General features: G+C 40.1%; 1 protein-coding gene across 2 annotated transcripts; it reads right to left on the reverse strand.

The window, feature by feature from the left end:
* Positions 1–1,879: 1,879 nt before the first annotated feature.
* Positions 1,880–26,632, reverse strand: DCP2 (decapping mRNA 2). 2 transcript variants are annotated; one of them, XM_065744266.1, is made up of 11 exons: positions 26,508–26,632; positions 15,600–15,751; positions 13,946–14,073; positions 13,431–13,529; positions 10,320–10,472; positions 7,925–8,037; positions 7,708–7,815; positions 6,854–6,977; positions 6,292–6,399; positions 4,042–4,093; positions 1,880–3,189 (listed from the first exon to the last, which is right to left on the reverse strand). In XM_065744266.1, exons 1-11 carry the CDS (start codon positions 26,558–26,560, stop codon positions 3,026–3,028), a joined length of 1,254 nt encoding a protein of 417 aa, XP_065600338.1. In that variant the 5' UTR covers positions 26,561–26,632; the 3' UTR covers positions 1,880–3,025. The 2 variants fall into 2 exon arrangements, with proteins under 2 accessions (XP_065600338.1, XP_065600336.1); XM_065744264.1 differs by having other exon boundaries at positions 1,880–3,192.
* Between the last annotated feature and the right edge of the window lie 122 nt (positions 26,633–26,754).

The raw sequence follows: 26,754 nt of genomic DNA on the forward strand, positions 1-26,754 counted from the left end.
AATACCACAATTTTCTGACTTCAAACTATGCAAGACACAGGTATTTTCAGAAGCATGCACAAACATCAAGGAATTGAAGTTAATGTAACAGCACAGAACATCCTTAATTCAGTTAGGCAGGTGACTCTTCAAAGTTCAAGGTGTTCTGTGTGGTGGAGAGATGCTACAGAACTCCATCAAGACAGGCAGTTTACATAGCACTAGAAATGGCAAAGCAGTACTAGATTCACAGTACACAAACATTTGTTGTTTTTGTTTTGAAATCTGGACGTTCCATACCTTCTTCAAGTTCACTGAGTATTCATACCCCGAATGACCCCTTCCAGGGGAGCATTCTGGCTTTAACAAGCATCCTGACATCACCTCTTCAGTCTGACATGCAGTTAGCTCATTTCCCTGTGTCTAGCTCCCAAATATAAAAACTCACTGAATTAAAATCTCTCACTTGTTTTACAGAAAATAGTGTAAACTGTATACTTCTAAACTTGGAAATATATTTAACTATGAAATGATAGTGAAATAAGAACATGAACTAACAGTAAACAATTCAAAATGCTCACAGTGCAGGGCATGATGGAAACCATAAAACAGGTCACATGCCACCACACTCATGTTGTGTCAGCAACCTTATGTATGAAGCAGAAAGCAATACTACTACAAGGAACAGTACCTTTATACAAAGAAGTAAAAGTTATTGCATATTTATTACACTTATTTGCAACTCACATTAAGGCTAGATTTACTAAAATCATAACGTGTATAAGCCCCACTTTGGGCTGCTTAATGAAGCAATCAGTCTCTTACACTGAGCCAGGCTTTCACTAGAACAAAAATTGACCCGGTGAATAGAAGAGCACCCAGCAACTCCTTCTCATCAGACACACTTGCTTCATTTTACAGACTTCCTCTGTCTATGACAGAAGTTCCAAGTTATTGGTTTCATCAACATTCCCCTTATTTCACAAAGCACTACATGAAATATAACTCTTTTATTCTTTTTTTAAACATCAACCTACTTATTACAGATTCCCACAGCCTGATACTGAATTGTGCCCTAGGAGAGTCTTGCTAACTCCACAGGCAGCAGCACTCCCCAGATGTGAATACAAACTTCTGCCTCACCATGAGTAAAGGCACTTTTGCTGGGAAATCAACTACTACTTGCACTAGAGAACTAAGTAAGGATTACTTTTACCTGAAGCTGAGTAACCTCCTCCAGCATTATCCCACCTTCTCACTTACTGTACTTATCAACTTATGTTTTGGACAGCCTTTGGAATTTTTTTTAATTTTTTTTTTTTTTTAACTAGGCGAGACAAAGCTAGACTGAGTTATTTCATGATTTGGTCTTGCCAAACAAGGCCCTCAGGACTCTTGTCCTCCAGAAAGAAGAAATGCTGCAGTCTGTTTCTGTTGTTAACTGACAGAACAATCCACAATTCCTACTGCTGGAAGCATCAGACCATCAGAGACCCAAATCACCTGGCATCTGGCAGATAAATCAGATTCTAAAGCTATTTCTGAGGAAAAACACTAGGTAACAGATGCAGTGGGGTAGTTAAAGGAAGACGAGGATTATGTTTCTGGACGCCACATGAGTTGCATAAAGACTCAGTGCATGAGCATACACTCTGAATGAGAGGAGGGCCTAGTTCATTCAACGTGAAAGTTGCTAATCACACAATTTTACATAGGAGTCCATTTCTAAATCTGGGACAACACATCTGATAACACAAGCTGCTGTATCAAATAAGTTCAGTGCGTTTCTCTCAGCTGCAAAGCTTGTATTCAAAATACTATCATGAATCATGAGGGTGATTTAACATTTAACAGTTCATCACCTCAACTGTTACTGTTTGGTTTTTTTTCTTTATATGTGTAGATGTTTTTACTAAAAAAGAGTTGTAGCTGAAAATGACTGAGGCTACATCATTACAATGCTAACTGCAAGTGCAATTCAATACTACTATATATATGTATACATATACATATACAGAGCATAAGCTAAAGAACTGATGACAACAGCACAGAATACAATACTGGACATCCTTAGAATAGTTGCTGCAAGCCTGGTTAAGCCATTTAGTGTTACACAATGATTTAATTATCCATGCACCTTCTTTCCTCCTGGCAAAACAAAGAGGCTTATTTACATTCAGTATAAATTCTATACAAGAAATCTCCTGCAAGCAAGTTTCAGCTTCTCTTTTCTGAAAGCAGCTACAACTGAGATAACACAGAACTTTTTAACTTCATTTTTTTTCCCAGGGGACTGCACGTAAGAGTTGAAGTTAGACATTCTGAATGGCTAAGTTCTTCCCAGTCTTTGTATCCTTGCCAGAAACAGAGGCAGATCCAAGAAGTCAAAACGCTAACAATTTGACCCATATACTACTGATTGCCAGCCAACATAAGTTCACTTTCAGTGTGAAGTAGGGAAGATACAGCAGGCAAACAATCAGCACAAAGAAAGGATAATAGGCTGAGGCTAAGTTTGAAATGTGCAACTTCTGGTTTCAAAATTACCAGGACAGACAGAGGAGTCCTCTGAGAACCAGTATTATTGCCACTGCCATAATATTGCAATGCACTATAAAATAATGACTAACAAGTCCAATAATTTACATCAGAGCAGTTAGAAGTCTAACAAGCTGGTATACTCCAGCAGTACAAAAAAATGTCAATGTCAATGACAATCTGAAAAACACACAAGTTAAAAAAATGAGGAAAAAGAATGCCCTCTAACGCACGGCTAGGAACAAGTGAACTGAGCATTGGAAAGGTACTTCTGTGGACAAAGGCTATACTGCATTTAAAGTGCAACACTTGACTATGCCACTCCGATACTGCAAAGAGAACAAACCCTTCCAAACCACCAGTCAGTCCCTGCATTGCATTTAAAAACAAATGAACAAAAATTCAACAACAATAATTAAAAAAAACTCCTGAGAAAGAGTAAGGCTGGATAAGAAACCCTCTCAATTGCAACAGACAAGTCTAATCTTTGTTCATAAAAGAGCTGCTGTCAGAGGTCGAAACATTTCATTATGGCATTGTGGTCAAACTTGAAACTCAAGAAAGCTCTGGATGAGAAAGCAAATTTGTAATTGCCATTGCATGCCACAGAGTGTCCCTCTACATGTTCCTGCAGCAGGTCTTCCCCAGAGCAGCACATCTCATATGCTGCATCTGCTTAAAGAGAAAAAAACAACAACATGAAATCAATTTTAAATGTCTAGTCATCAGTAAGACAACTGTTGACAATACAAAGCCATACCTGAAATGATATATAATTAATGTTTATGGAAAAAAAATTGTCTGACTTATCTCTTCCTGCTTATGACCAAAAAGCCAAACTTACAAATCTAACAGCTAGAACAAATCTGAAAAGTCACAGCAATTTGAAAACAATTTCAACTGATAGCTTTTCCCAGACGCTGCTGCTTTGCACTGCATAACTGGATAAGAAGGAAATAAATGCAATCCTACTTCTAAGTGGGAAATAAAAAACTGCATAAACACTCCAGAGTATCCCAGTTTTCAATTACAGCTTATTACTTGCAGGACAGAAAGCCCTGAACCAACATTTACTTAATCACCAGCATTCTGTTAGCTGAAATGCTATTTTTGTAAACCAGTTTTTAGGTACTTTTCACCCGCCAATATTGTGTAATCTGACAATTTTCACAATTAAGGAGGAGAACTGCAAAACCAACATAATTTATCACATTAAGTTAAGCAAATAAAAAGAACTTTCTTAGAAAAGAAAAAGTCTAAGAAAAAAAGGCTTTAAAAGACTTTCTTAGAAAATAGCACTTGGTAGACTGGCATACAAAGGAAGAATCCCAAACATAAAATTAGGGTGATTTCAGTCTTCAGTGCACGAAACCCTGGAGATATTTATCCCTGGAGATGTGTGAACAAAGTGCTTAGGGACATGGATGAGGAGTGGACTTCTGGTGTTCAAACACACTGATCTCAAAGGTCTTTCACAACTGCAGTGAGTCTATGACTTTGGATGGAAATTTAGAACATACTTACCTGTTTCGAAGTTATCTTGAAGTTTTCTTGGATTAAGCTTTTTTTCACATTTCTGGTTTAGGAGAACAAAAATATTAATTAAGAAGACATAGCATTATATTTCCTGGGAGTACAGCTTAAGTGCCAGCTAAGAAGCACACTTGTTATTTTTGCTTTGACATGTTCCCTCCCTCAGTTGTGTTACTTACAAATAAAGATAAATTCTGTGATGTTACCTCAGTGACACCTCATCCATAAACCTTTCAGAAACACTGCAACCTTCATAGTGTGGCTTAAGTTGGAAAGGACCTTAAAGCCCACCCAGTCCCAACCCAGTGTCGTGGTAGGGCTGTCCCCCACCAGCTCAGGCTGCCCATGGCTCCATCTCACCTGGCCTTGAACACCTCCAGAGATGGGGCAACCACAACTTTTCTGGACAGCTGTGCCAGTGTCTCAACAATGAGTAAAAAAAAATTCTCTTAATCTAAAAATCCTAACCTAGTAGCTATCAAACAACCATTTTCAAAATACAATCTTTTAAGATAAAAACAACTCTGTTCTCTAAATATTATAAGCCAGAAAGGTATGACGGTGTGGACTTGAAGTTCCACATACATAAGCCTATCCTTTGTCCCAGAAAGCAAGAGGAGTTTATTTGCAAGCAGGCAACTACTGCCAATTAGAATACCATGCATTAGAATTCTCCAGGGATGATTTGTTATCCCTGGATATGCAGATGTAAGCATGCAAACGCAGAAAGGTATGGCTCTTGGCACTATGTAAATTTAAGAGTAGCAGGTCTGTAAACTTCATTAGAAAATTATCTCTAGGACATTAAATGTTTAGATTTCATAAGATTAACAATCACGGAAAGGCAAAGAAAGACCACAAAAGTATTTGGCAAAGTTTGTAAAGAGTACTTCACTGTGACTTCAGAGTATTAACATTTCCTCTAGTTTCATCACGATTCCAGAGATTCACCCTTTTTTCCCTACACGGACAAATTTCTGCAGTCAATTTGATTTTCCATTCTTCTGCTCTCTGACCTAAAAGCAACCAACCATTTCTTGCCATGAAAAGGACTTCACAGAATGAAACCATGACATACTGAAACCAGGAAAGCTGCAGAAGGATTGTCCACTGAAACAGCCGATATTTTCAACAAGTAAAATAAGCTTGGCTTCCAAATGCAAACTTGAAAGGAAGAATGCACTGTATGCATCTGTAGATACACATGCTCATAAGGTAGGAAATGTCTTATTTCTCCAAACCAGTGTTTCTTTAACATCTTCAAACCCACTGTCTGTGTCATTTATGAGTGCATCCTCAGCAAGTTTGCTGATGACATCAAGGTGAGTGGTGCAGCTAATACAGCTGCAGGAAGGGATGCTGTCCAGAGGGACCTGGACAGGGTAGAGCGGGGGGCCTATGCAACCCCAGTGAAGTTCAAGTTCACAGGCAGGGTGCTGCACTTGGGTCAGGACAGTACCAGACATGAGTGCAGACTGGGAAAAGGACTCCTCAACAGCAGTTCTGCAAAGGACACCAACCAGAAGTGCTTGTACCCCAAAAGGACAACTGTATTCTGGGTTACATCAAAAGAGGAGTGGGCAGCAATGAGAGAGAGGTGACTGTCCCCCTCTATTCTGCCATCGTGAGGTCTCACCTGCAGTACAGCATCCAGACCTGAGGCCTTAAAAACTCCCGAGAAAGACACAGAATTGTTGGAGTGAGTCCAGAGGAGGACCACAAAGATGGTCAGCAGGCTGCAGCACCTCTCCTCTAACTAAAAGCTAAGGGAGTTGGCTTGTTTAGCTTGGAGAAGAAAAGGCTCTAGGGAGACCTCAGTGTGGCCTTCTAGTACATCCGAAGAGCTTATAAGATCAGAAGGGAGACTGACTTTATACATGGTCTGATTGTGACAAGACAAGGGGGAACAGTTTTAAAAAGAGGGAAGATGTAGATTAGATAACAGGAGGAAACTATTTACTCAGAGGGTGGTGAGGCTCTGGCTCAGGCTGTCCAGGAAAGCTGTGGGCACCCCATCTCAGGAGGTGTTCAAGGACAGGTTGGATAGGGCCCTGGACAGCTTAATCTGATAAGTGGCAATCCTGCCTGTGGCAGGAGGTTGGAACTGGGGGTCCCTGAGGTCCCTTCCAACCCAAGCCACTTGACGATTTACGATACACACTTCACTTTCTCTTAAAAGGATATTCATCTGGATGTGTATTAAGCATTACTGTTAATGAGATAGCACTACATTTTTCTTACCAAGGCATGGTTTTGCTTAGCTGGTTGACTGTGGACTCCATTTGTTCTCTTCTTTTGGGTAGGAGTGTCTTGATTCTGCCTTCTACCATTGCCCTTCAAGCTCTGACTCTGTCATTAAGTCCAAAAGGTAGTCAAGAGAAGAGTTTAAATAAGACTGTATTGACATTTCCTACTTTCCTCCAAATAACCCCAGAACTTCGGATTTTTAGATAAACTGAAGTACACTGAAATTAGCCAAACATGCGCTCAATTTACAGTCATCAGCTATTTAGTCAGTTGCACAACTACAACATGTATACAAGTGATACCCAAAGTATTTCAAAATAGTCTGAAAGACACCAAAATTGTGAAAGTAATTGCTGTCTACATATGATATAACACAACAACCAGCTGATACCTATCACCTCTAACACCAGTACCAAGCACTATTTTTGTTTTAATGTTTTGATTTTGCATGCTGAGTTCATAAAACTCAGTCTTTTAGTTCCAGGGAAGAATACTTACGAAAAAAGACATTATTTTAATCAAGTCAGATGCAATGTCTAACTAAGGAACAGCCTACCTTTGTTTTTAATACTTCAGACATCTCAGGATGATTATATGGCTTTTGTTGCTGCTTTTGCTTCATCCACTGCTCTCCTGAAGAACCATCTGTGAACAGCTGCTGACTACTACGAAATCTGGACCTAGAACATGAAAACAAGTGTACAATACATCTTAAAGTCTGTCTGTTGCAGAACAGAAATACTATGATTTTTCTGCTTTTGACAACAACAAGCTTAAGTAATATAGTTGAAAATGTAATCACCAATCACTTCACTCATCTAGCTTTGTTTTGGCTGCAGATAGGAAGACCAAGTTTAAAATGAGCAGCAGGCTAAGCCCACATAATCATTCATAATATGTCGTGTTGCTGACCTCATCCGAGTTCCTGAAGTCTTATTTTTGTGAGTCCAGGTTTTAAATCTTAGCTCTATCACTTTTATCCTAGCTGAAAGAGAAACCAGTAGCACTTGTTTCCCCTCTACTGATTAATATAGGTTTTATCTAGTTAACCTACTTCTGATGTTACTTGACAACACTACTTTGTCTTTTCAGAGTCTTTTTCTGTCCTGTATTCTTTTTATTGTTTGTTTTCATGGCTTTTATTTTTTTTAAATTGTTATTATAGACAGGACTCACAGAGTTGTCTCATTTCAAGAACAGTTCAGAATTTACCAAAAGACATGGAATGACATTAACTATTAACTTCTAAACCTGTTTACTGGCCTCTGAGATAACCCCTTAATTATTCTATATATTTTTATTACCCTACTCTACTACTGGAACAAATTCCTCCGAGAAAGGACAATCAAATTTGCCATGTCCAATATTTTACACAAGGATATGGAGACGTTAAACTGACCTGCTTCTTACCTAGCTCTTTCCAAACTGGGTTTAGAGAGTGTGTTCCCTGTAGGTGAAAATCTGTCACTATCCGAGGAATCTCTTCCATTCCTTCGGGAAATCCATTCCCTCAACGGCCTATAAGCAAGCAGAAGTTCACAAAGATCTGCTAATACTAAAACAAATCTAAAGAAATGAAAGTTTTCCAAAAGGCACTGACCTAGCGTTTACCTCATCTTGAACATACCTGATAAAAGGAATGGCCATAAAAAATTTGTTAGGTGCCAAACCTAGCTTGGACTTGGGGGTCATGTCATTTCTGTGGCATGGTAATTTATCGATGGAAAACCACTCAATATTCTAGAAAAACAAGAAAAAAAAATCAAAATACCCTCTGCTGTTGCCTCAGAGAACATTACAAATGTGTATCAAACATATTACTCTTTTTCAACTGGGATAGATTTGTTTTCTTCTGAGCATCTGGTACAATGCTTTGTTTGGGTTCTAGGAGAACCAGTGTTGGTGACACACCAATGTCTATAGTTGCTGCTAAGCAGTGTTGTATGGAACCAAGGCATTTGCAGCAAAAGGTCCAAGGAGCTGGGAGGAAACAGAATTAGGACAGCTGATTTAAACTAGCCAAAAGAATATTCCATACCATATGACATCATGTGGAAGGAGTTCTGAAGGGCATGAAAGCTCATCTGACTCTCTTGTGCTGCTAGGAGGACTAGATCGGCATTGATCAAGGGTAGTGAGCAACTGTTTGTGCATCACTGGTTATATACACTCACATATAGATATGAATCATATACTTCATATATGTGATATATATGAATCGTATCATATATATGTGATACATATGTACGTATATTTTTGTCATAATTATTACTCTTTCCTTCTTCCCTTAGTAAATAGCTTTCTCTCAACTGACAAGTTCTACTGTGTTTGTTTTTTTCTTTTCATTCTCTCCCACATCCCACTAGGGAATCAGGGAGGAGTGAGCAAGTAACTGTGCAGTGCTGAGCCACCTGCCAGCTTAAACCACAACATAGTCACAATCAAAAATAAGAAAGAATTCAACAGATTGCAACAGCACTTTCCACAAGATCTTATCTAACGATCGAATTCTCTCTGACTGCAACTGTGGAACAACAGACGGTACATCTCAGAAGATATACCTAAAACTTGAAATGCATTATTCAGCAACAAAATCCTTAATAAGCAATTTACAAAAACAAGCAAACAAGAAACCCACTGCACACTAAACGCCATAAAATAGGAGAGGTTTTAAATAATTTTCAAAGCCGCTGGTAATCGCTGCTTTTATTTAAAATGCCATTAAAACCAGATCACATAAAAATATATATCAGAAACAAGATCTACTTTACTTTGCAGGATAAGTTCTGAATTTTGTTATAAAATTAAAAAAACAAGGATGAATTCAAATTAGGATTTCTACATTATAGATTTAACAATTAAAACTCAATTTTTCACATTTTGTGAAGAGTAGGAGAAATCAGGAATTTTGAACATGCAAAGTATATAAGACCCTAAATGAACTTTTTCATGACAGAATTTAGCTGCAAAATCCAAGGTCCAGGTAAGATGAATATTATGGAAAGTTATCAACTGGAAGTGTTTTCCAATACAACTCTGCAGGTAATACCAAAATGGCACTGAGGTTAAATTAGATCAAATGAAGAATACACTTTACCAAGAGGACAAGTATCTATTTTTATAAGAACTATACAGATCAGTGACCATCTGGGTGGGAGTGAAGAAAAGACAGCTTGAGGGGTATTTACTGTTAATTTAAAAGAACCTTGCTGTTCATCCTCTTTTACTTGCAACTGAAGTGGAATTGCTAAAGTTCAGTGTTGAATCATTTCCAAAAAACAGACCTCTAGAGCAAGAAATTACAAAGAGACTTCAGTGCAGTCAACTATTAGTATCTTCTCCTATTTAGAAAGCCGGATGCCCTGTTCAGCAGTATCGTCTTCATGAAAATATGGGGATAGCTGTTTTAAACCAAATTGCAACACAAGAAAGCTATTAAAACATCAAAGATGGTGAGCATTACCAACGGAAACAAAATATCCAAAAAGTCTGCTACCCAAGTCTTTGTGTCTCCTCTTCCCAATATCTTCCCAAAAGCCTGAGCAGATCATCAAAAACAGACAGTTCCTGATTTTGTTTCCCCTTCCCAGCCACCTCCTTAATGCACTATTTTCTAAGTCTGGGCAGTATTAACAATGAAAGAGAGAAGACAAGCCACAGCTTCCCTTCAAATATGTGAAGTTTTGTATATCAATTAATAATAACTATATATTCTTCTGAGGGTGTAATGAATACATCCACAAGTTGGAATAGAATGGAACAATTAGCACACACGCTACTTAAGAAGATAAGAACTCCAGTTTGGCTACATGCACTTCATGATGAATAAAGACGTTAAGAGACTGTCAAAAATTAAACTTGGCATTAGAAGTTACAGCAAGTAGGCAGGACTACAGTGATGAAACTACTTTTTTACTAGTACTTCAAATATCCACCATATAAGGTAGGTTTATTATTTTACAGACGATTTTAAAATTGAAACTCTACAAGGTACCTGCAGAACTAAATGGGTTAACACATACCCGAATTTCCCTTCTAGTTTTGGGATTGAATTTTGTGTTCTTGGGAACTCCTGGAATGATGTACAGCCGTGCTAACTGGTCGTTAATTCGCAGCTCAATGTATTCTTCTTTACAGATATAATCTTTTATGTCAAACCCAGTTTCTTCGAACACCTGAGAAGCACATAATTAAATCAGTAAGTATATTCCAATTTATCCCTTCAGAACCTGCCATCACAAAGTAAAACTACTCTTCAGACCTATTAATTAGAGTAGGCCATTGAAGAGTGGAGAACCACTTGACGCACATGTATGTGATGAACAATGAAAATCTAACAGCTTATGTGTTTTACATTTCCCTTGGACAAATAGACCGGTAATAAGAAGATGCAACAACTGTATTACACTTTCACATATTTATTGTTATGGATGGGAGGTCTCCAGCTGCTTCTCCACTGTGCTTCATGCACTCAGTACACAGCACCTGCTATTCTTCAAATTACATTTTGAGCTAACTGAAAAAATAAAACAATAAAAATAGAAGGAAGTTACAGCTGATGGAGGTTACCATTATAGTTTAAAATACTGTTTATTTTTTGGTCTGTGTTTCTAAAGAAGGATAAAAACACATTTCAAAATACTTTTGACAACATTCTGAAATATGCAAACCTAGTATAGCATCAAAAAAGTCTAAATAGCTTAGGTAAGATTGTGTCTAAAAGCTTGCTAAGTAAATAATCATTGCTAGAAACTCCCTAGTCCCCACAGTCTGCACAGGAAGTTCTCAGAAAACATGCTGATACCACTAAATCTTTCTGTTGAGATGGCAGAAAATATAGGTTGAGGATCATTTGTAGAACTGGTTATCAACTCCAGAGCTACTAAGCTCCACAGCACATAATTCAGAGGCAGGACTACTGTCAAATTTTTGAAGATCAAACTTAGAATTAAAATGTGGAACAAGCTAAGCCTCTTCTCCCTACATTCCTGTCTGATTTAGTAAAGTATTTGGCATTTTTGGCAAGTTTGTTGTTGTTTTTGGATTTTTTTAATGTATTCCTTGCAGGTATTTTGTTGCTGAAGTGTAAATTTAATGTTGCAAAGCTTAGTTGTCTCTTGAAACTTTAACGTGTTGACTAGAAACCATACAGATTCTGGTCTTCCCTGTGGATATGAATAGCAAAAAAAAAAAAAAACAACCAAATAACCACAAAGTGATTACAGTACTCAAAATGCCTTGTGCTCAAGTGCATATTTCAAAATCAGAAAAATGACTGTAAATCATTTTTCAGAACAGAAGAAATTAAGTGCAAACATTAAAACAAAAGGATTTAATACACAGCAAATAATTTAACAATTAACCCTCAAACCAGTACATCAAAAGAGGAAGCAAATCAAGCAAATCATTTTCACAACTAATTGCATTAAGAACAGCAGAATTTAGGAAAAACAAAAAACGACAAAAAAAACAAAACAGTGGAAAAGTGTCTCAGTTGAGAGATGCAAACTTTTTTTTCCAACTTAATCTTAGTAGTATTACAAGTGTTTTCTCCTTCTAAATGATTCTTCCAGAAAAGTTAAGTGAATTCATTATAGAAACTTCTTTTGTAAAGACAGACAACCATTTAAGATGTTTTTTCTCTCATCAGCTTCCAAAATACCACTGAGCTGTCTAACAATCCAGTGAAGATCTCCTCAATTAGACAACATATGGGTACAGTTCGTTGTTTTAGGCAATGCTGACTCCAGGAAAAGCAGAAAAATGATTTATGCACAGATTTAATGGATATTACAATGTCTGGCAACGCAAGCTTTGAAGATTTTGCCTGTTTATCCACAATGATGATCTACCTTCACAGAAACAGAAAAAAGCAACTGTTGTTCACTGATGTAATATAATACATATCCCAAATTAAAAACATGATTTTTTTTTCTAGTGACTGTGCCCACTTTAATGCCTGTGTACGCTGCTTTGTGGTCCATGTTTTTTTCTGCTCTCCTTTCCCTTGGGTTGTAATCCTTTGATTCAAACCCAGAAGCAACCACCTAGTAAAATTTCAATCAAAGAAGATGGGGGGGAGGAGGGGTAAGCCCCTCTTCATCAGGGTATCCAACACTGTATCAAAACAGTCCACATTCAAAGAAAAGAAGTGCTAATATGAAAGTATTTAGTTTTCATTGGTTCCATGCATCCGTTGCAAGGAATTGCACTGTTGAGATTTTAAATCTTATTTTGCTTTTTCAGGCTAACACTAAATATCATAGTACTACTGCAAGCACTGTCAGAGAATCAGATGTAATCAATTTTTCATTCATGCATCTTAAAGAAATACATTAAAGTCCACCACTCCTCAGATACTGATGCAGTCCAACCACAGAGAAAACTAAAGCACCTTGTTGCTTCTTTTCATCTTGGTTTTCCCCACCAAAAATTCCAGCTGTATTATACCAGAGGAACACTAAGTTTATACCAGTACTGTTCCTTCACAGGCTATTTTTAACATGCAGCTCTGCAAGGTTTTCTGCAACAAGACTCCATGGACTTTTTTCTTTAGCATTTACTTACTATACATACTGATGCTTGTACCTTTATCACTGAATAAAATAGACATTCTTCACAATTCTTACATGACTACATACAACACCCAACTCCCTGCCTCTTGATAGCACCCTGTTTATATATAAGCTAAATTCCAATTCTTCTATCATTTTATATCGTGCTGGCCCTTCAATTCAACATTCCAAAACCCATGGAGACTCAATATTAGTATTAATTATATTCATTAAACATAAAGAAATACTTAAAAGTCAATTCAAATTTAGAAGTCAACTTAGAATTCACAACAAAGCTTTCAAAGTAGAATTCACTATTCTTGCATATTAGTAAAAAATAGTGAAAAATAGCAAACACTGATTTTAAACTACATATCCACACTTGATTATCACTCTGCAACTCAGGAGAGTACTAAATGCTACAGAAGAAACTGCAGTAAGAATAAAGTTTACCCAATTCCAAGAAGGAAATAGCAAAGTAAAATGTCTTTTCATCTAATACATATACATATATCTTTTCTTTCATTAAAATATAATTTAACTTAAAAGAAAAAAGAATCAGTTTAACAAGAAAATTACCTCTCTAGCAGCACAATCATGAGGAGCCTCTTCTTTATTTACTTTTCCTTTAGGAAATCCCCAACCGGACTTTGCTAAGTAGCCCTGAACCAAAAGAACCTGCAAAACACAGTGAACAATGGGCAAATAACCAACTACACTAACAAACTTGTATTATATTTCTTCCCTTCATTGCCTCCTGCTCTGAACAAAAAAAGGGCCTTAGACAGGAGAGAGGTACCCAAATGGGTAACTGTGTTCTAGCAAGAACTGTGTTGTTTTAATAGGACCATGTAACTCAGAATAAGAAAAAATGCAAAACTGAATAGGGAAGCAAGCAGAAAAGTACTTACTGTCTCAAATATTTTATTTCCATATTCAACTTCCATATGCATTCAGCAATGCCGAGTATGCCAAGTTTTTGTGAACTCAAAGTTTTTTTTTCCAGATGACAAATGTAAACTCCAAAAAGATTACTGCAACAGCACATGCCATCCTCCTCCCCCCTAGTTCTTCGCAACCATTTCCATACTTACATTTTCAAGCGTCTCATCAAGAATAATTGCACCATAAGTTGGTACTCCCATTTTATATTCCTTCCATTCATCTAAAACCTTTTGTACATCTTCACCTTGAGGCAGTAAAAAAGGGCAGTGATTGAAGAGTACAGCAGCACATTAAGGAAGCTAATCTTCAGAAGACAGACACTCAACTCAATAGTTAAAATAACCGTATCTACTCCTCTAAAGTGCTTTCAAAACACAATCTTGAAAGTTAGAAGTATTTTTGATATTTTTACCAAATTCTAAAGATTAGAAAGCATTAAAGAATTTTCAAATTCAAATGCAAGCCAATTAAAGGTAAAAAAAAAAAAAAAAAAAAGGTGGTGTAAGAGTGCTTGTTTGAGAGAATTCCCTAATCTTCCAGAAAATGTACTCATAACAATTAGTTTAAGTATGCATTATTCTTTTAAACATTTTAATATTGTGAAACAAGTAGGACAGACAAAACCACTTTGTTTCATCTCTTGCTTGGAGAAGACATTTTCCCAGAATCAGTCATAGGGCTACTGCACAGAAATCATACTTAATACACAAATAAAAAGAAAAATAGAAAACAAGATTTTTTGTAGCATGTTGCAGAAATATAAATTTCAGTACACTATCAAAATTCACCATGCAGAGAAAACAAGAACATTCTTTGTAAAACTGAAGCTTTAGAAGGAAATATATATTTTTAAGATTTGTATATTTTATGTAAAAAATAATACTATCAATAATAAATAACCAAACATAAAATAGCGGCGTTCTTAAAAAAAAAGACACTGCAACAAAGGCAGTATTTTTGACAAACGCCAAAGAAGATAAAATACATTCTGTTCATTCATCACAATTCTATTATACCTGCACTGTCTACAATTATAAGAGGAACTATGTTGGTCTGAAAATTTTACAAAACCTACATAAAGAACAGCTGCATAACATCAACCAGCAAAAGATGACCACATTTGTAAAGCCTACTGTTAAAGAGACGTTAGAGCATTTGAAAGTAAATCTCTTATCAAACTACCACAGAATATTCTGGGTAGTGAAACCACAGGTATTACAATGAAAATTGGAAGCACTCAAAGCTACATCGCGAATGGCTGGAAACTGTTTTATTTATAACCTATTTCTGGATGCTGACATGAAATTCACTCCTTGCGTTTCTCTCCAGTGATGACTAGACCATCTACATTCCAGCAGGAAATGAAAAAATGCAAAAGTCAAACACAATAATTTAGTAAAAAATTAATCATTCCAGTAGAATGGTTTCTAGAAGTACCTATGAACACAAACCACCTTCAGATAGATTAACATTTTATGATAGAATTTTACTGGAAAGAGATTAAATAAAGGGAAAAAAGCATCATGAGGTGCTCCTGACTGACTGCAGCTGCAAGGAAATACCCTCAAAAATATGAAATTACCTGTTTTCCATAGGCCTTTGGCTGAACAAGAAACTTCTGCTTTTGCGGATGCCACAAAATCATGGAAGCAGCAACAGAAAGAAGTAACCTATCTAGAAATACATTTAATCATTAACACATGAAGTCTCTGTCACTCTCCAGCTGCAAGTATGAAGCTTTGTTAAGATTCAGTTTGCATTTTATGCAGAGAGACAAAAGAATGACAACAATAAAAAGGATATCAGCTTTTGCAAAGTCTCTTATCCCACACTGAGGTAATCCTGGTGTGTTTTGCATGTAGAAATCCAAATAAAACCAATGGGCAAGTTCAATCTGAAAACACACTCTGATTGCATTGTCTCTCTCTTCGCTTGGAATGTGCAAAATAAATCGGCTGCCAGTAAATAAAAAATATGATTAGCCAAATCTGCTGATTTAAAGCAATCTAGCAACAAAAACATATTACAGCAGTAGAATTCTTGATGCACGAACACAGAGCAACAGATCCTCCTCACATTCTGGAGAGCAAAAATCTTCAAATGAAAATAAAGAAGAAATTTCAAAGTCAAGAAGAAAAACGTTTCATGAAATTGACTACAACAAGCTAAGTAAACATTGTGAAAACAGAAAGATTAAGGAAGAACAGCCTACGTAAATGACTACACTGGAAGAATGAAAACATTTTAAAGTGTCCTCTACAGAACACCTGCAAATTGTAATAACAGGAATCAACAATTATATCTGGATGCCAGTTAAACACAGCCATATATTTTCACTTAGAGCTACAGTGAACTATTAATTTACATAAAATTTATAACTCAGTATGATCATATTTATTTTCTCAATCTGAAATAGAATGTACATAATTGGTTTGTTTTTCAGGTCTACTTTACATTTCAGCTCATTAGTTCCAGGGATGTACAGATAAGTAGCATCACTGAGTGATAGCTTTTTTTTTTTAAAGGCTTTATTTTATTTATTCAATTGTAACATCAAGAACATAAAAATTTTCTTTTTAAAGTCACCCACCCCACTGAACTTAAACTACTTGATTAAGAGTTCATTTCAATCCAACTCTTGAAGGATACAGCAGGTAAAATTTAAAGGTGTGTTATTATCTTTGCCAAAACTAGGAATATTTAAGACATCTTTACTTAAATTTGGCAAGTTGCTACAGTATGTTAAGAGCAGCTGCTTCTTCCACCAGCTCTGGTCATGAACTCCCTCCAGCCTCACAGCTGGGAACTAGCCCAGTGCCTGGGGTCACTGCCTGGCCCAAGGGCCTCAACGCTGTTCTCCACAGGTTCAATGAGCAGTGAGGCTCAGCTCCTGTCTCAGAGACCATGAGACAGCCAGTCACACAGACTACCTCAGGCAAGGCACTTCCTCAGAATGACCTATATACCCTTGGGTCACAGCCCACCCCACAGCCCAGGAAAGCCAACAGCCCCTGCTGCATGCCCACACACAATGCCCCCCCCAGCACAGCACTGGGTTTGGAGGTGATACAGATGCTCACCCAAAACCCCCACACCTGGCTCACTCACCCCAGTTCCCTCGAGTTTTGCACTGTTCCCACGGGCAGGGGCTGGAAGCTTAGACCCCAGACCTCACTCTACGCACCAGCATCCAAGGCCACTTACACTGGGCTCAGCTCATCTGCAGAATGCTCCCTAGGTCCAGAGAGCTATGGCCTCTCCAGCTAATGATGCTGAGACCCTCCCCTCATCTCTTACACACCGCCATTCATCTCACCAGCAGCTAGCACTTCTACCTTACAGCACACATACTCAAGGGATTAGAGAGCAATAGTATGCAGAACGCGAAGAAAAGATTTAATAAGATTCAAGAAGATAGGACAGACTTTGATGAACAAGCACAGGACTCTGTCAGACAAGCATACTGACACCATTTTACATAGTCAGCTCCCTTCATGCCCCTGTCTGTCCACCACTCACTTTGCTCCTCCTATCTTAATTTCGCAGCACCCTTCCCAGATGAGTGCTTGGGATCACCACAGTTATCAGACATGAGGTCCAGGTAAGGGGTTTCTGTGGTTTCTCAACAGCCCATAAAACAGCACAGCTCAGAGGTGCATTTCTCTGTCTCCACATTTGTTCTCTTAAGTCTGTGCCTCCATTTGTTTCCATTCTCAGCTTCCCCTTTTTCCCTTACTTTTCAAACCAACAAGGCTCCCAATCACATAACCTCATAGGAATAAACATTCTCACTTTCACTTGCCCTTGTACATTTCTCATCACTGCCTTCCTTATCACTTGTCTCTCCAGTCTGTGTCGCTGTATACACTGTTTATGGCTTACTACTTTGCACTGAAAAAGGCCCTTGACCAGATACCTTCCTTACATAAATAGCCCTATTCAAGATCACAAAAATGTTTTCCAACTTGACAATTTTCACTCCTTAACCCCCCCCACACTGGTCTCTCCTTTCTTACAGCTCTATTACTGATGTAAACATTCCTTACACTCTAAGAAGTGGTAGCTCCAAAAAATAGAAAGAAAAAAAAAGAAAAAAACTTCATAAGTAGTCAACACAACTGATGTTTTCTTGCCCCATCACTACAGTTGAACATAAATGTGAAGATACAAGACACAGCAATACACAGTATGTACGGAATTCTCCCTGCTGCAGTGTGACCTCTACCAGCACTGCCAGATAACTCCTGGTGCACTGCAACCTGGAGAAAGGACCCACAATGGAAAAGGGGAAAAATGTGGGAAGGACCAGCAAAGAAAAGTTGATGCAGATTACCCTCAGCTGTCATGCCTGTTCACAGCTCAGAATAGAGGAGGTAGAGAAGAATCATGGTTTCAGCTGGGATAGAGTCAATTTTCTTCATGGAGAATATTATGATGCTGTGTTCTGGATTTTTGGAGAAAAATATGGTGATAAACACACCAATGTTATAGAATCATCAAGACTGGAAAAGACTTCCAAGATCACCTAGTCCAACCATCCCTACCTACCACCAATATACCCCCACTAAACCATGCCCCTCTGCTCAAAATCTAAACATTTCCTGAACACCTCCAGGGATAGTGACTCAACTACCTTCCTGGGCAGCCCATTCCAACACCTGACCACTCTTTCAGAGAATAATTTTTTTGTAATATCCAACCTGAACCTCCTTGGGCACAACTGCAGGCCATTCCCCCTAGTCCTATCACTAGTTACACAGTAGAAGATTCCACCCCTCACTTCATAATCTCCTTTCAGGTACTGGTAGAGAGCAGTATGGTCTCCTCTGAGCCTTCTTTTCCCCAGACTGAACAATCCCAGCTCCCTCAGTCACTCCTCATAAGATCTGTGCTCCAGACCCCCCACAGCTTCGCTACCCTTCTCTGGACATGCTCCAGGGTCTCAATGTCTTTCTTGCAGTAAGGGGCCCAAAACTGAACACAGTACTCGAGGCGTGGTCTCACCAGGGCTGAGTACAGAAGGACAATCGCCTCCCTGCTCCTCCTGGCAATGCTATTTCTGATACAAACCAGGTTGCCATTGGCCTTCTTTGCATCCAAGCACAATGGTGGCTCACATGGTGGCTGAGCACTGACCAACCCAGGTCAGTTCTCTCCACACAGTCTTCCAGCCATTCTGCCCCAAGTTTGTAGCGTTGTTTGGGGTTGTTCTAGCCCAACTGTAGAACTAAGAACTTGGTCTTTTTGAATTTCATCCCATCAGCCTCAGCACAGAGACCCAGCCTGTCCAGATCCCACTGAAGGACCTTCGTACCCCTACACAGTTAGACACCTCCTCTCAGCTTGGTGTCAGCTGCAAACCAGCAGAGACCGCATTCAATCTCCTCACTCAGGTAATCAATAAAGATATTAAACAGAATCATCCACAACCAACCCCCAGGGAACACCATTTCAAGGCTGTTCATCAGCTGGATTTACCCCCATTCACCATCACTCTCTGAGGCTTGTCTTCCAGTCGGTTCCTTACCCAGCAAAGAGTACCCGTTCAGATGATGAACTCCCAGCTTCTTCAGGAGAATACTGCAGGAATTCCCTGGCACCAAGGTCAGGCTGACAGGCCTGTGGTTTCCTGGACCCTCCTTACAACCTGTCTTGTAGATGGAAGTCACAATGACAGGCCTCCAACCCTCTGGCACCTCTCTGGTTGACCAGCAGTGTTAACAGATAGTGGAAAGTAATTTGGCAATTACCTCTGCCAGCTCACCCAGCACCCTCAGGTGAACCCTATCTGACCCCATGGACTTGTAGCAGTCCAGGTGGAGTAGTAGGTCTCCATTTCCACCTGAATGTTGTTTTTTTTTTTCCTCCTTCCCATCTGAGACTTCCAGGTCAGGGGGTAAAGTACCCTGAGCATAACTGGTCTGACTTTTAAGGACCAATGTAAAGAAGGCATTAAGAACCTCAGCCTTTTCCTTATTTTCAATGGTTACATTTCCCACCTCATCCAGTAAAGGATGGAGATTCCTTCACCTTAGCCTTCCTCTTACTGTCAATGTATTTGTAAAAAAGATTTTTGTTCTCTTTTACTACAGCAGACAGGTTGAGTTGCAGCTGGTCTTCTGCTTTTCTAAATTTCTCCCAGCATACCCTAACAAATTTTCTTCATACTCCTCCCAAGCTGCCTGTCCCTTCTTCCACAGGAGGCAGACTCACTTTTTCTCCTGGAATCTCAGAAAAATTTCCCTGTTCATCCATGCCAGTCTTCCTCCCCTCCAGTTCATCCTACCATACAGGAGGACAGCCTGCTCCAGTGCCTCTAAGACTTCTTCCTTAAGTGGTGACATGGTTTCCTGGACCCCTTTACCCTGACTCCCAAGGGACCCTCCCTACCAGAGTCTCAAATTGTTCAAAGTCTGCCCTCTGGAAATCCAAGGTAGCAGTTTTGCTGACCTCCCTCCTGACTTTATCAAGAATTGAGAACTCTGTCATTTTATGGTCACTCTGTCCAAGACAGCTCCTGATCTCTACATTGTTTATCAGTCCACCTGTTTGTGAAAAGCAGGTCTAGAAGGACTCCTCCCCTGGTAGGCTCTCTGACCAGCTGCATCAGTGAGGAGGTTATGTTCTGTATACTCTAGAATCCTCCTAGACTGCTGCTTCTGCACTATATTATATTTCCAGTATCAGGGAAGTTGAAGTCTCCTACGAGAACAAGGGATGGTAATTGCACAACTTCTGCTAGCTGTTTGTAGAGTGCCTTGTTCGTCCCTTCATCCTGGTTAGGTGGTCTATAACAGCCCCCTACTGGGATGTCAGTCCAGCTGGTCTTCCCTGTGATCCTTATTCATAGAGACTCAATCTTATTATTTCCAGTCCTGAGTTCAACAACATCACAACACTTTCTAACACAGAGAGCCACACCACCACCTCTCCTTCCTTGCATGTACCTTCTGAAGAGCTTACAGCCACCCATCACAGCACTCCAGTCATGGAAGCAATCCCCACCACATTTCAGTAATGGCAACTAAGTCACAGCTTGCCTGCCCCATGATGGCTTCCTGCTTCTCCTATTTGCTGCCTACAATGTACGTATTTGTGTACACACATTTCAGCTGAGCCATTTACTTCATCCCCAACTCATCATTTTTCCCCCAGGTTCATCCCTAGCAAGCTTTTAACCCCTACTCCCTTCACACCTAGTTCAGAGCACTCTCAATGAGCCCTCCCAGATTGTGGGTTGGGATCCCTTTCCCCCTTTTGAGACAGCCAGGACTCAGCAGCAGCCAGAAGGCCAGGCACAGAGCAAACCACCACCAGGCAGTGAAAAAAAGAAAAATAAAGAAAAAAACTCTTGCAATTGCACCAGCCTCTCAGCCATGTATTTATGAGAACGGTTTTCCCAGTCCTCTAAGTATCCCTTGACACCACTGAAGGGATAGAGGAAACCATCACCTACACACTTGCTCCATCCACTAACTGCTCCAATGTCCCTTTTTATCGTCCTCACACTTCTCTGAGCAACTTGACTGCTGCCAGCTTGAACTATCACTAAAGATCAGCACAGCATGCTTCAAAGCCAAGGACTCTGCTTCTCATACTACCACACCAACAAGGAGCTGGTGTGCATAAGAAGTTGGGAAGAGACAGAACCAGGACAACTGACCCAAGCAGGACAAAGCAATGTCCCGTACCACAGGGCATCACGCCAAACAGTGAGACAGTAGGAAGTGGCTAGAGGGGCTGCTGCTGCTCTCAAACTGCCTGGGCATCTGTCAGCAAGTTGCAACCAATTGCATCACTTATTTTGTGTATCATTATTATTTTGTTACTATTTTCCCTTCCTTTTCTGTCCCATTAAAACATCTTTATCTCAATCCATGAGTTTTACCACTTCTTCCTCTGATTCTCTCCCTCACCCCACTGAAATAGAAGTGAGAGTGAATAAACAGCTGTATGGTGCTCCACAGACTGCTTCACTAAACCATAAGGAGGCACAAACGCAGAAGTGAAGCACCCACGAAAAATGGGAAAAGCATGGCGTTTTTTTCTTCCTTTTTATTTCACTATCCAAACACACTAAGTGCCAACAAACCACATCAGTTTTTCTCAATTTGAGTCTGTTTTGCTCATGATCCAAACTTGTAAGTAACCTCCTTGTCTTATTGTGACCCATGATCTTTCCCATCCTGCTTCCCCTGTGGAAGAGGGTCTGAGCAAAAGACTGTACAACAGACAGTCTTGAATTCAAGAGTTGAGGTAACAGCACAGGGAAAAGCAAGCACAAAGACAGAAATCCAACATCCAGACTCTGCACTTCCACTTACTCAATTAAGTGACACTCAGAAGTGCAAGGCAGCATAATGAAAAATTACATGAATATCTGTGCCTTATTATTTGACAAAACAGGTCCTAACAATTCTAATATCAAAGCTGAAAGGCTAACTTTCTAGAACAAACTGTAACTTAGTATTCTGTAATTCCTAAACAGTTTAAGAATCGAGCAAATGCTTGAAGACACTATGTACCTGGCTTACTTTTCAGCTTGTTTTCACATGCTGCCAAGTAAAAGTTCACACTCCAGACAAGAATTCTAGGTGCTTTTTCAATTTAGTTAAATAGCAGGGAAAGGCTATGATACAGCTTGAAAAAAGGAAAAAAAAAACCCAAAACACAAGTTCAAAGCAATGCATTAACCACTGCGTCATATCTTGTTTTTGTTGACCACAGGAGAATTTTTTGCAATGAAAGCATTTAACAATAATCACCAACATCTACACTCCTATCACCTATACTCAAACTGATCTCTGAAGCAGAATTTGAAAACCTACCAGTTATAATTGTGGTTGTTTTGTCGTTTTGTATTTACTGTTGTAGTTGTCTGTGAAGAGTTTCTTACTGTTCTGCTGTTGAAGAGCTAGCTTACACATTCTTTACTACAGGTTTCAATGCTCTATGATTTCAATATTAGATTCTGTGAACTCAGCTATGAATGTTTGAGTCAGAATATACTTACTGCTGCAAGTAACGTTGTATTAAGCTCCACATGCAAAATAAGGGCAGGTAGCAGTAGGACATGGGGAAATGGTTTTAAACTGGAAGAGGATAGATTTAGACTAGATATTAGGAAGAAATTCTTTAATACGATGGTGGTGAGACACTGGAACAGGCTGCCCTGCTGCAGAGAGACTGCAGATGCCCCCTCCCTGGAAGCACTCAATGCCAGGCTGGATGGGACTGTGAGCGACCTGGTCTACAGGGAGGTGTCCCTGACTATAGCAGGGGGTTGGAACTAAATGAGCTTAAAGGCACCTTCCAACCCAAACCATTCTGTTTCTGTTCTATCATTCTACGACAGCCAAAATAACCACAATTGAATGGTACTTGTCAATTTGAGATCAAAACCAACAACTACGCAAAGAAATACAGTTATCCTGCACATTGCATAAGAACTTAGAATATTAACACACAAAGGAAAAGAATACTTTTTACATGATAAAAATTATCCAGCAGAACAGTAGTTTTCTCAAACTACCTAACAAACATATCGCACCCTTGCCTCAAGATACACAAAATGAAGGTATCAGCTAAGGCACTTCCGTACCTCTGAGGCCAGGAATAATCAAGAGAATTACCTGCAGATATAAAAACTGCCTTGAAGGGTTGAATTACTACTTTAGACTAATTTGCTGAATTGGGTGGAACAGCTTCAAGTGATCCCAGGACCTAGGATGAATCTCTGAGTGGCATCTAAAGAAAATCATTCAGCCTGAAGAAAAATCCAATCACATTTTAATTCAGCAGTGTGTTGTGTTAATTGCTTTGACTCCAGCCCACAATGTTCCTACTATCATAAATGTTATTAGATGTCAAGCAGGTAAAATGTCATATACAGTCAGAGGTACTGATGATTGCAGCTCCTGAGTACACAATCACTTTGCTAATTCACACCTTTCTTCAGAGAGAAGCAATGTGCAGAAGTCTGAGAGATCCTAAGATGTTCTCAAGGTACAAAAAGAAAGTCATTTTGCTCTGCAGACATCTAAACTTTAACTTAGCTTTTGGGTTTTCAAATTCAAAACAAACAAGAAATAACACAAAACCTTAAACTACTAAGCAAGTTTAATTTGGAAACACATTGTTTGGTCACTTCTTAGCTTACCAAGAGTAATGTAAATGCTTACCATCTCCCAGAAATTCACCAACGGTTACTTAAATTTGCAGTTCACACAACTACAGTTCATGCAAAACTAGATAAGCTCTACATGACCTGTGTTTCCAAACATGTTACTATGAAATCATTGTAATTAAGTACCAAAGTTTCACTTGGTGACAGAAGAAAAAACACAGGAACATATAGGAATACAAGAAGTATATTTAGAGCTGCAGCTGTGGAACAGGATGAACAGCATAAGAAAGGAAGGCAGAGAACCAAGGACACTTCCAGAAGAAGAGGAAAACAAGTTCAAGTAAGCTGCATGATGGCAGACCCTAATTGGAGGAAGAGTGCATGGCTTGGGGAGATTCACAGCCCTGACTGGATAATCTCCTGTATGCACGGTTAAGGACTGTTTTGGGAAGTTACATGTTGATATGTAAAGGCGGGTGGGAAGCTACAAGAGAGAAATTGTGAAAGTATATAAGGGATGTTAAAACCTGTAATAAACGATTTGGATCGTTCACATCTGAGTCTGTGCCCGAGACACTGCAGGAACACCCACACAAAAAGGCACCAAGGAATAGGATGGGAAAGGTGTCTTACATCTTCTCAGCAAGTTCACTAGACTGAATATTAAAATTTGCTCAGCTCCTTCTACCAAAATTCCTATCAACAGCATGTATAGATGGAAGTAGGAAGTGAAATAAATTTAATATTTATAGCCAACAACATGAGATTCAGCACCGCTCACTTCCCGCTTGCAGAGATATTAATCTCCCTTGAGCCACAACCTATCAGACCTTATCACTTCTCTTTGTGTGCAATAAAATTCACAGGTTACTTAATGATACCGTTGATACCCTGTCCCTGCATACTTACAAGGCTAGGCCGGATAAGGCCCTGGGCAGCCTGCTGGAGCTGTGGATGTCCCTGTTCATTGTGAGTTGGACTAGATGGCCCTCAGTGGTCCCTTCCAACTCTGAGGATTCTATGGTTCTATGAAAGTTCTCTGAGGCCCACAGAATAGCGTATCTGAAATAAGGCTCATCCATCAGCACTAACAAAAGTCAGCAAGACAGACGGTAATGACAAATCCCTATATCTACCATTCTAAGGTATGTGTGTGTTTCTTTAATTAAAGCCACATCACTAAATTTATATAAGACAGAACTCCAAAGGCTGAAAATAGGAGTGCCTCAGAGGAACAAATAAAGACAACGGGACGGATCCTGTAATGGTGCAAGACCTGACTACTTAACATGCTCTTCTACCAGTCACCACCTCATAAGAGTCACACCAATAGCTGGTTAGATCACTGCTATAAGTATTGTAATTCCCTTTCTGATCTATAAATACCTAAGGAGTGGGAGGCAAAGGGACAAGACTGGACTCTTCTCAGCAGTGTGACAACAGGACAAGCGGAAATGGCCACAAACTGATGCACAGGAAGTTCTGCACAAATGTGTGTGGGAACTTCCTCATCACGCAGTGACAGAGCAGTGGCACAGCTGCACAGAGAGGTGGTGGAGTCTCCTCCTCTGGAGATGTTCCAGACCCGCCTGGACGCCTACCTGTGCAACCTGGGATAGGGAGCTGCTTTGGCAGAGGGGTTGGACTCGATGATCTCTAGAGGTCCCTTCCAATGCCTACAATTCTGTGCTTCAGCGATCTTCTGAAAGACTTACACTTTCTTAATGTGTGAGTAGACAACTAAAAGAAAAGCCCTATCACTCTGTGGAGAGATCAAAAGTGGCATGACAGTTATGTAAACTGTCTAAGAAGGTCAGACTTAATGAATGAAAAAGTGTTTGGTGTTTGTGTTTTGCAGACACAATTCAGACACACTGTGTTTTGCAGACACATTGATGAACCATTTATGAGTACAGCAGACCCTATTTCCTGCACTCTCACTCCTAAGCAGTTTCATTCATCTGGAAACAGCAATTCCAAGTAAATGGACTAATTTCTAATAACCATTTCCTACTGCACATAAATGCTCGAAAGAGGGTCCTTTCAAAAAGGTAAAACAGAAGGAGTATTTGTTATGCAATTTCACATCCAGCTTTGGACATCATATTCTGACGATGGGTGGGATGACTTAAAAGTCCGCAGACGATCACAGGTTGAGATTGTAAAGAACAGATAAAGTCCCTATCCCTTCGGTAAACTATGTCCATGTCCTGTGGAAACATGGATTCTGCCTGAGAAAGCTTGACTGTTCCACTGTGAAGGACTGATAAACATAAGGGACTAGAAGAGAAACCCAGACTGCGCTCCGCCGCCCCCACCTCAGACCTGCAGCGGCTCCCGCTGCGGCAGCTCCCCGCCCGCTACACAGAGCCGGCCGGTACAGACGCACCCGTCTCTCCCCGTATTTACCCCGTCGCCTCCGGGCTGCCCAGCGGAGTCCCGGCCGGGCCCAGAGCGCCGTGCCCCGGGCAGGACGGCCACAACGTCGAGGCAGCGCCGGGTGGCGGGAAGGCACAGCGAAGGCCGCCGCCGCCGCGCGGCATAACGGGACGGCAGAATAAGGGGTAGAGCGGAGCGGGTCGTACCTGCATAGGTCGTCCAGGACGCTGCTGGGGATCTCGGCCCGTTTGGTCTCCATGGGGAAGCGCGGCTCATCCCGACACAGCGAGGCCCGGACACACGGCTCGGCGGCGGGGGCGGAGCGGTCGGCTGCCCGCCTGGACTGAGGGCGGGACCAAAGCAGAGCGGCAGCTCGCTCCGCCAATCACCTGCTGCGTGCCGCGCCGGGCTCTTCTCGCGCGGCGGCACGACGAGCCAATCAGCGGGGGAGCT

Source organism: Cyrtonyx montezumae, unplaced genomic scaffold (genome assembly GCF_038088225.1).
Source record: "Cyrtonyx montezumae isolate F1298 unplaced genomic scaffold, pur_monq_1.0 scaffold_30, whole genome shotgun sequence".
NCBI lineage: Eukaryota > Metazoa > Chordata > Aves > Galliformes > Odontophoridae > Cyrtonyx > Cyrtonyx montezumae.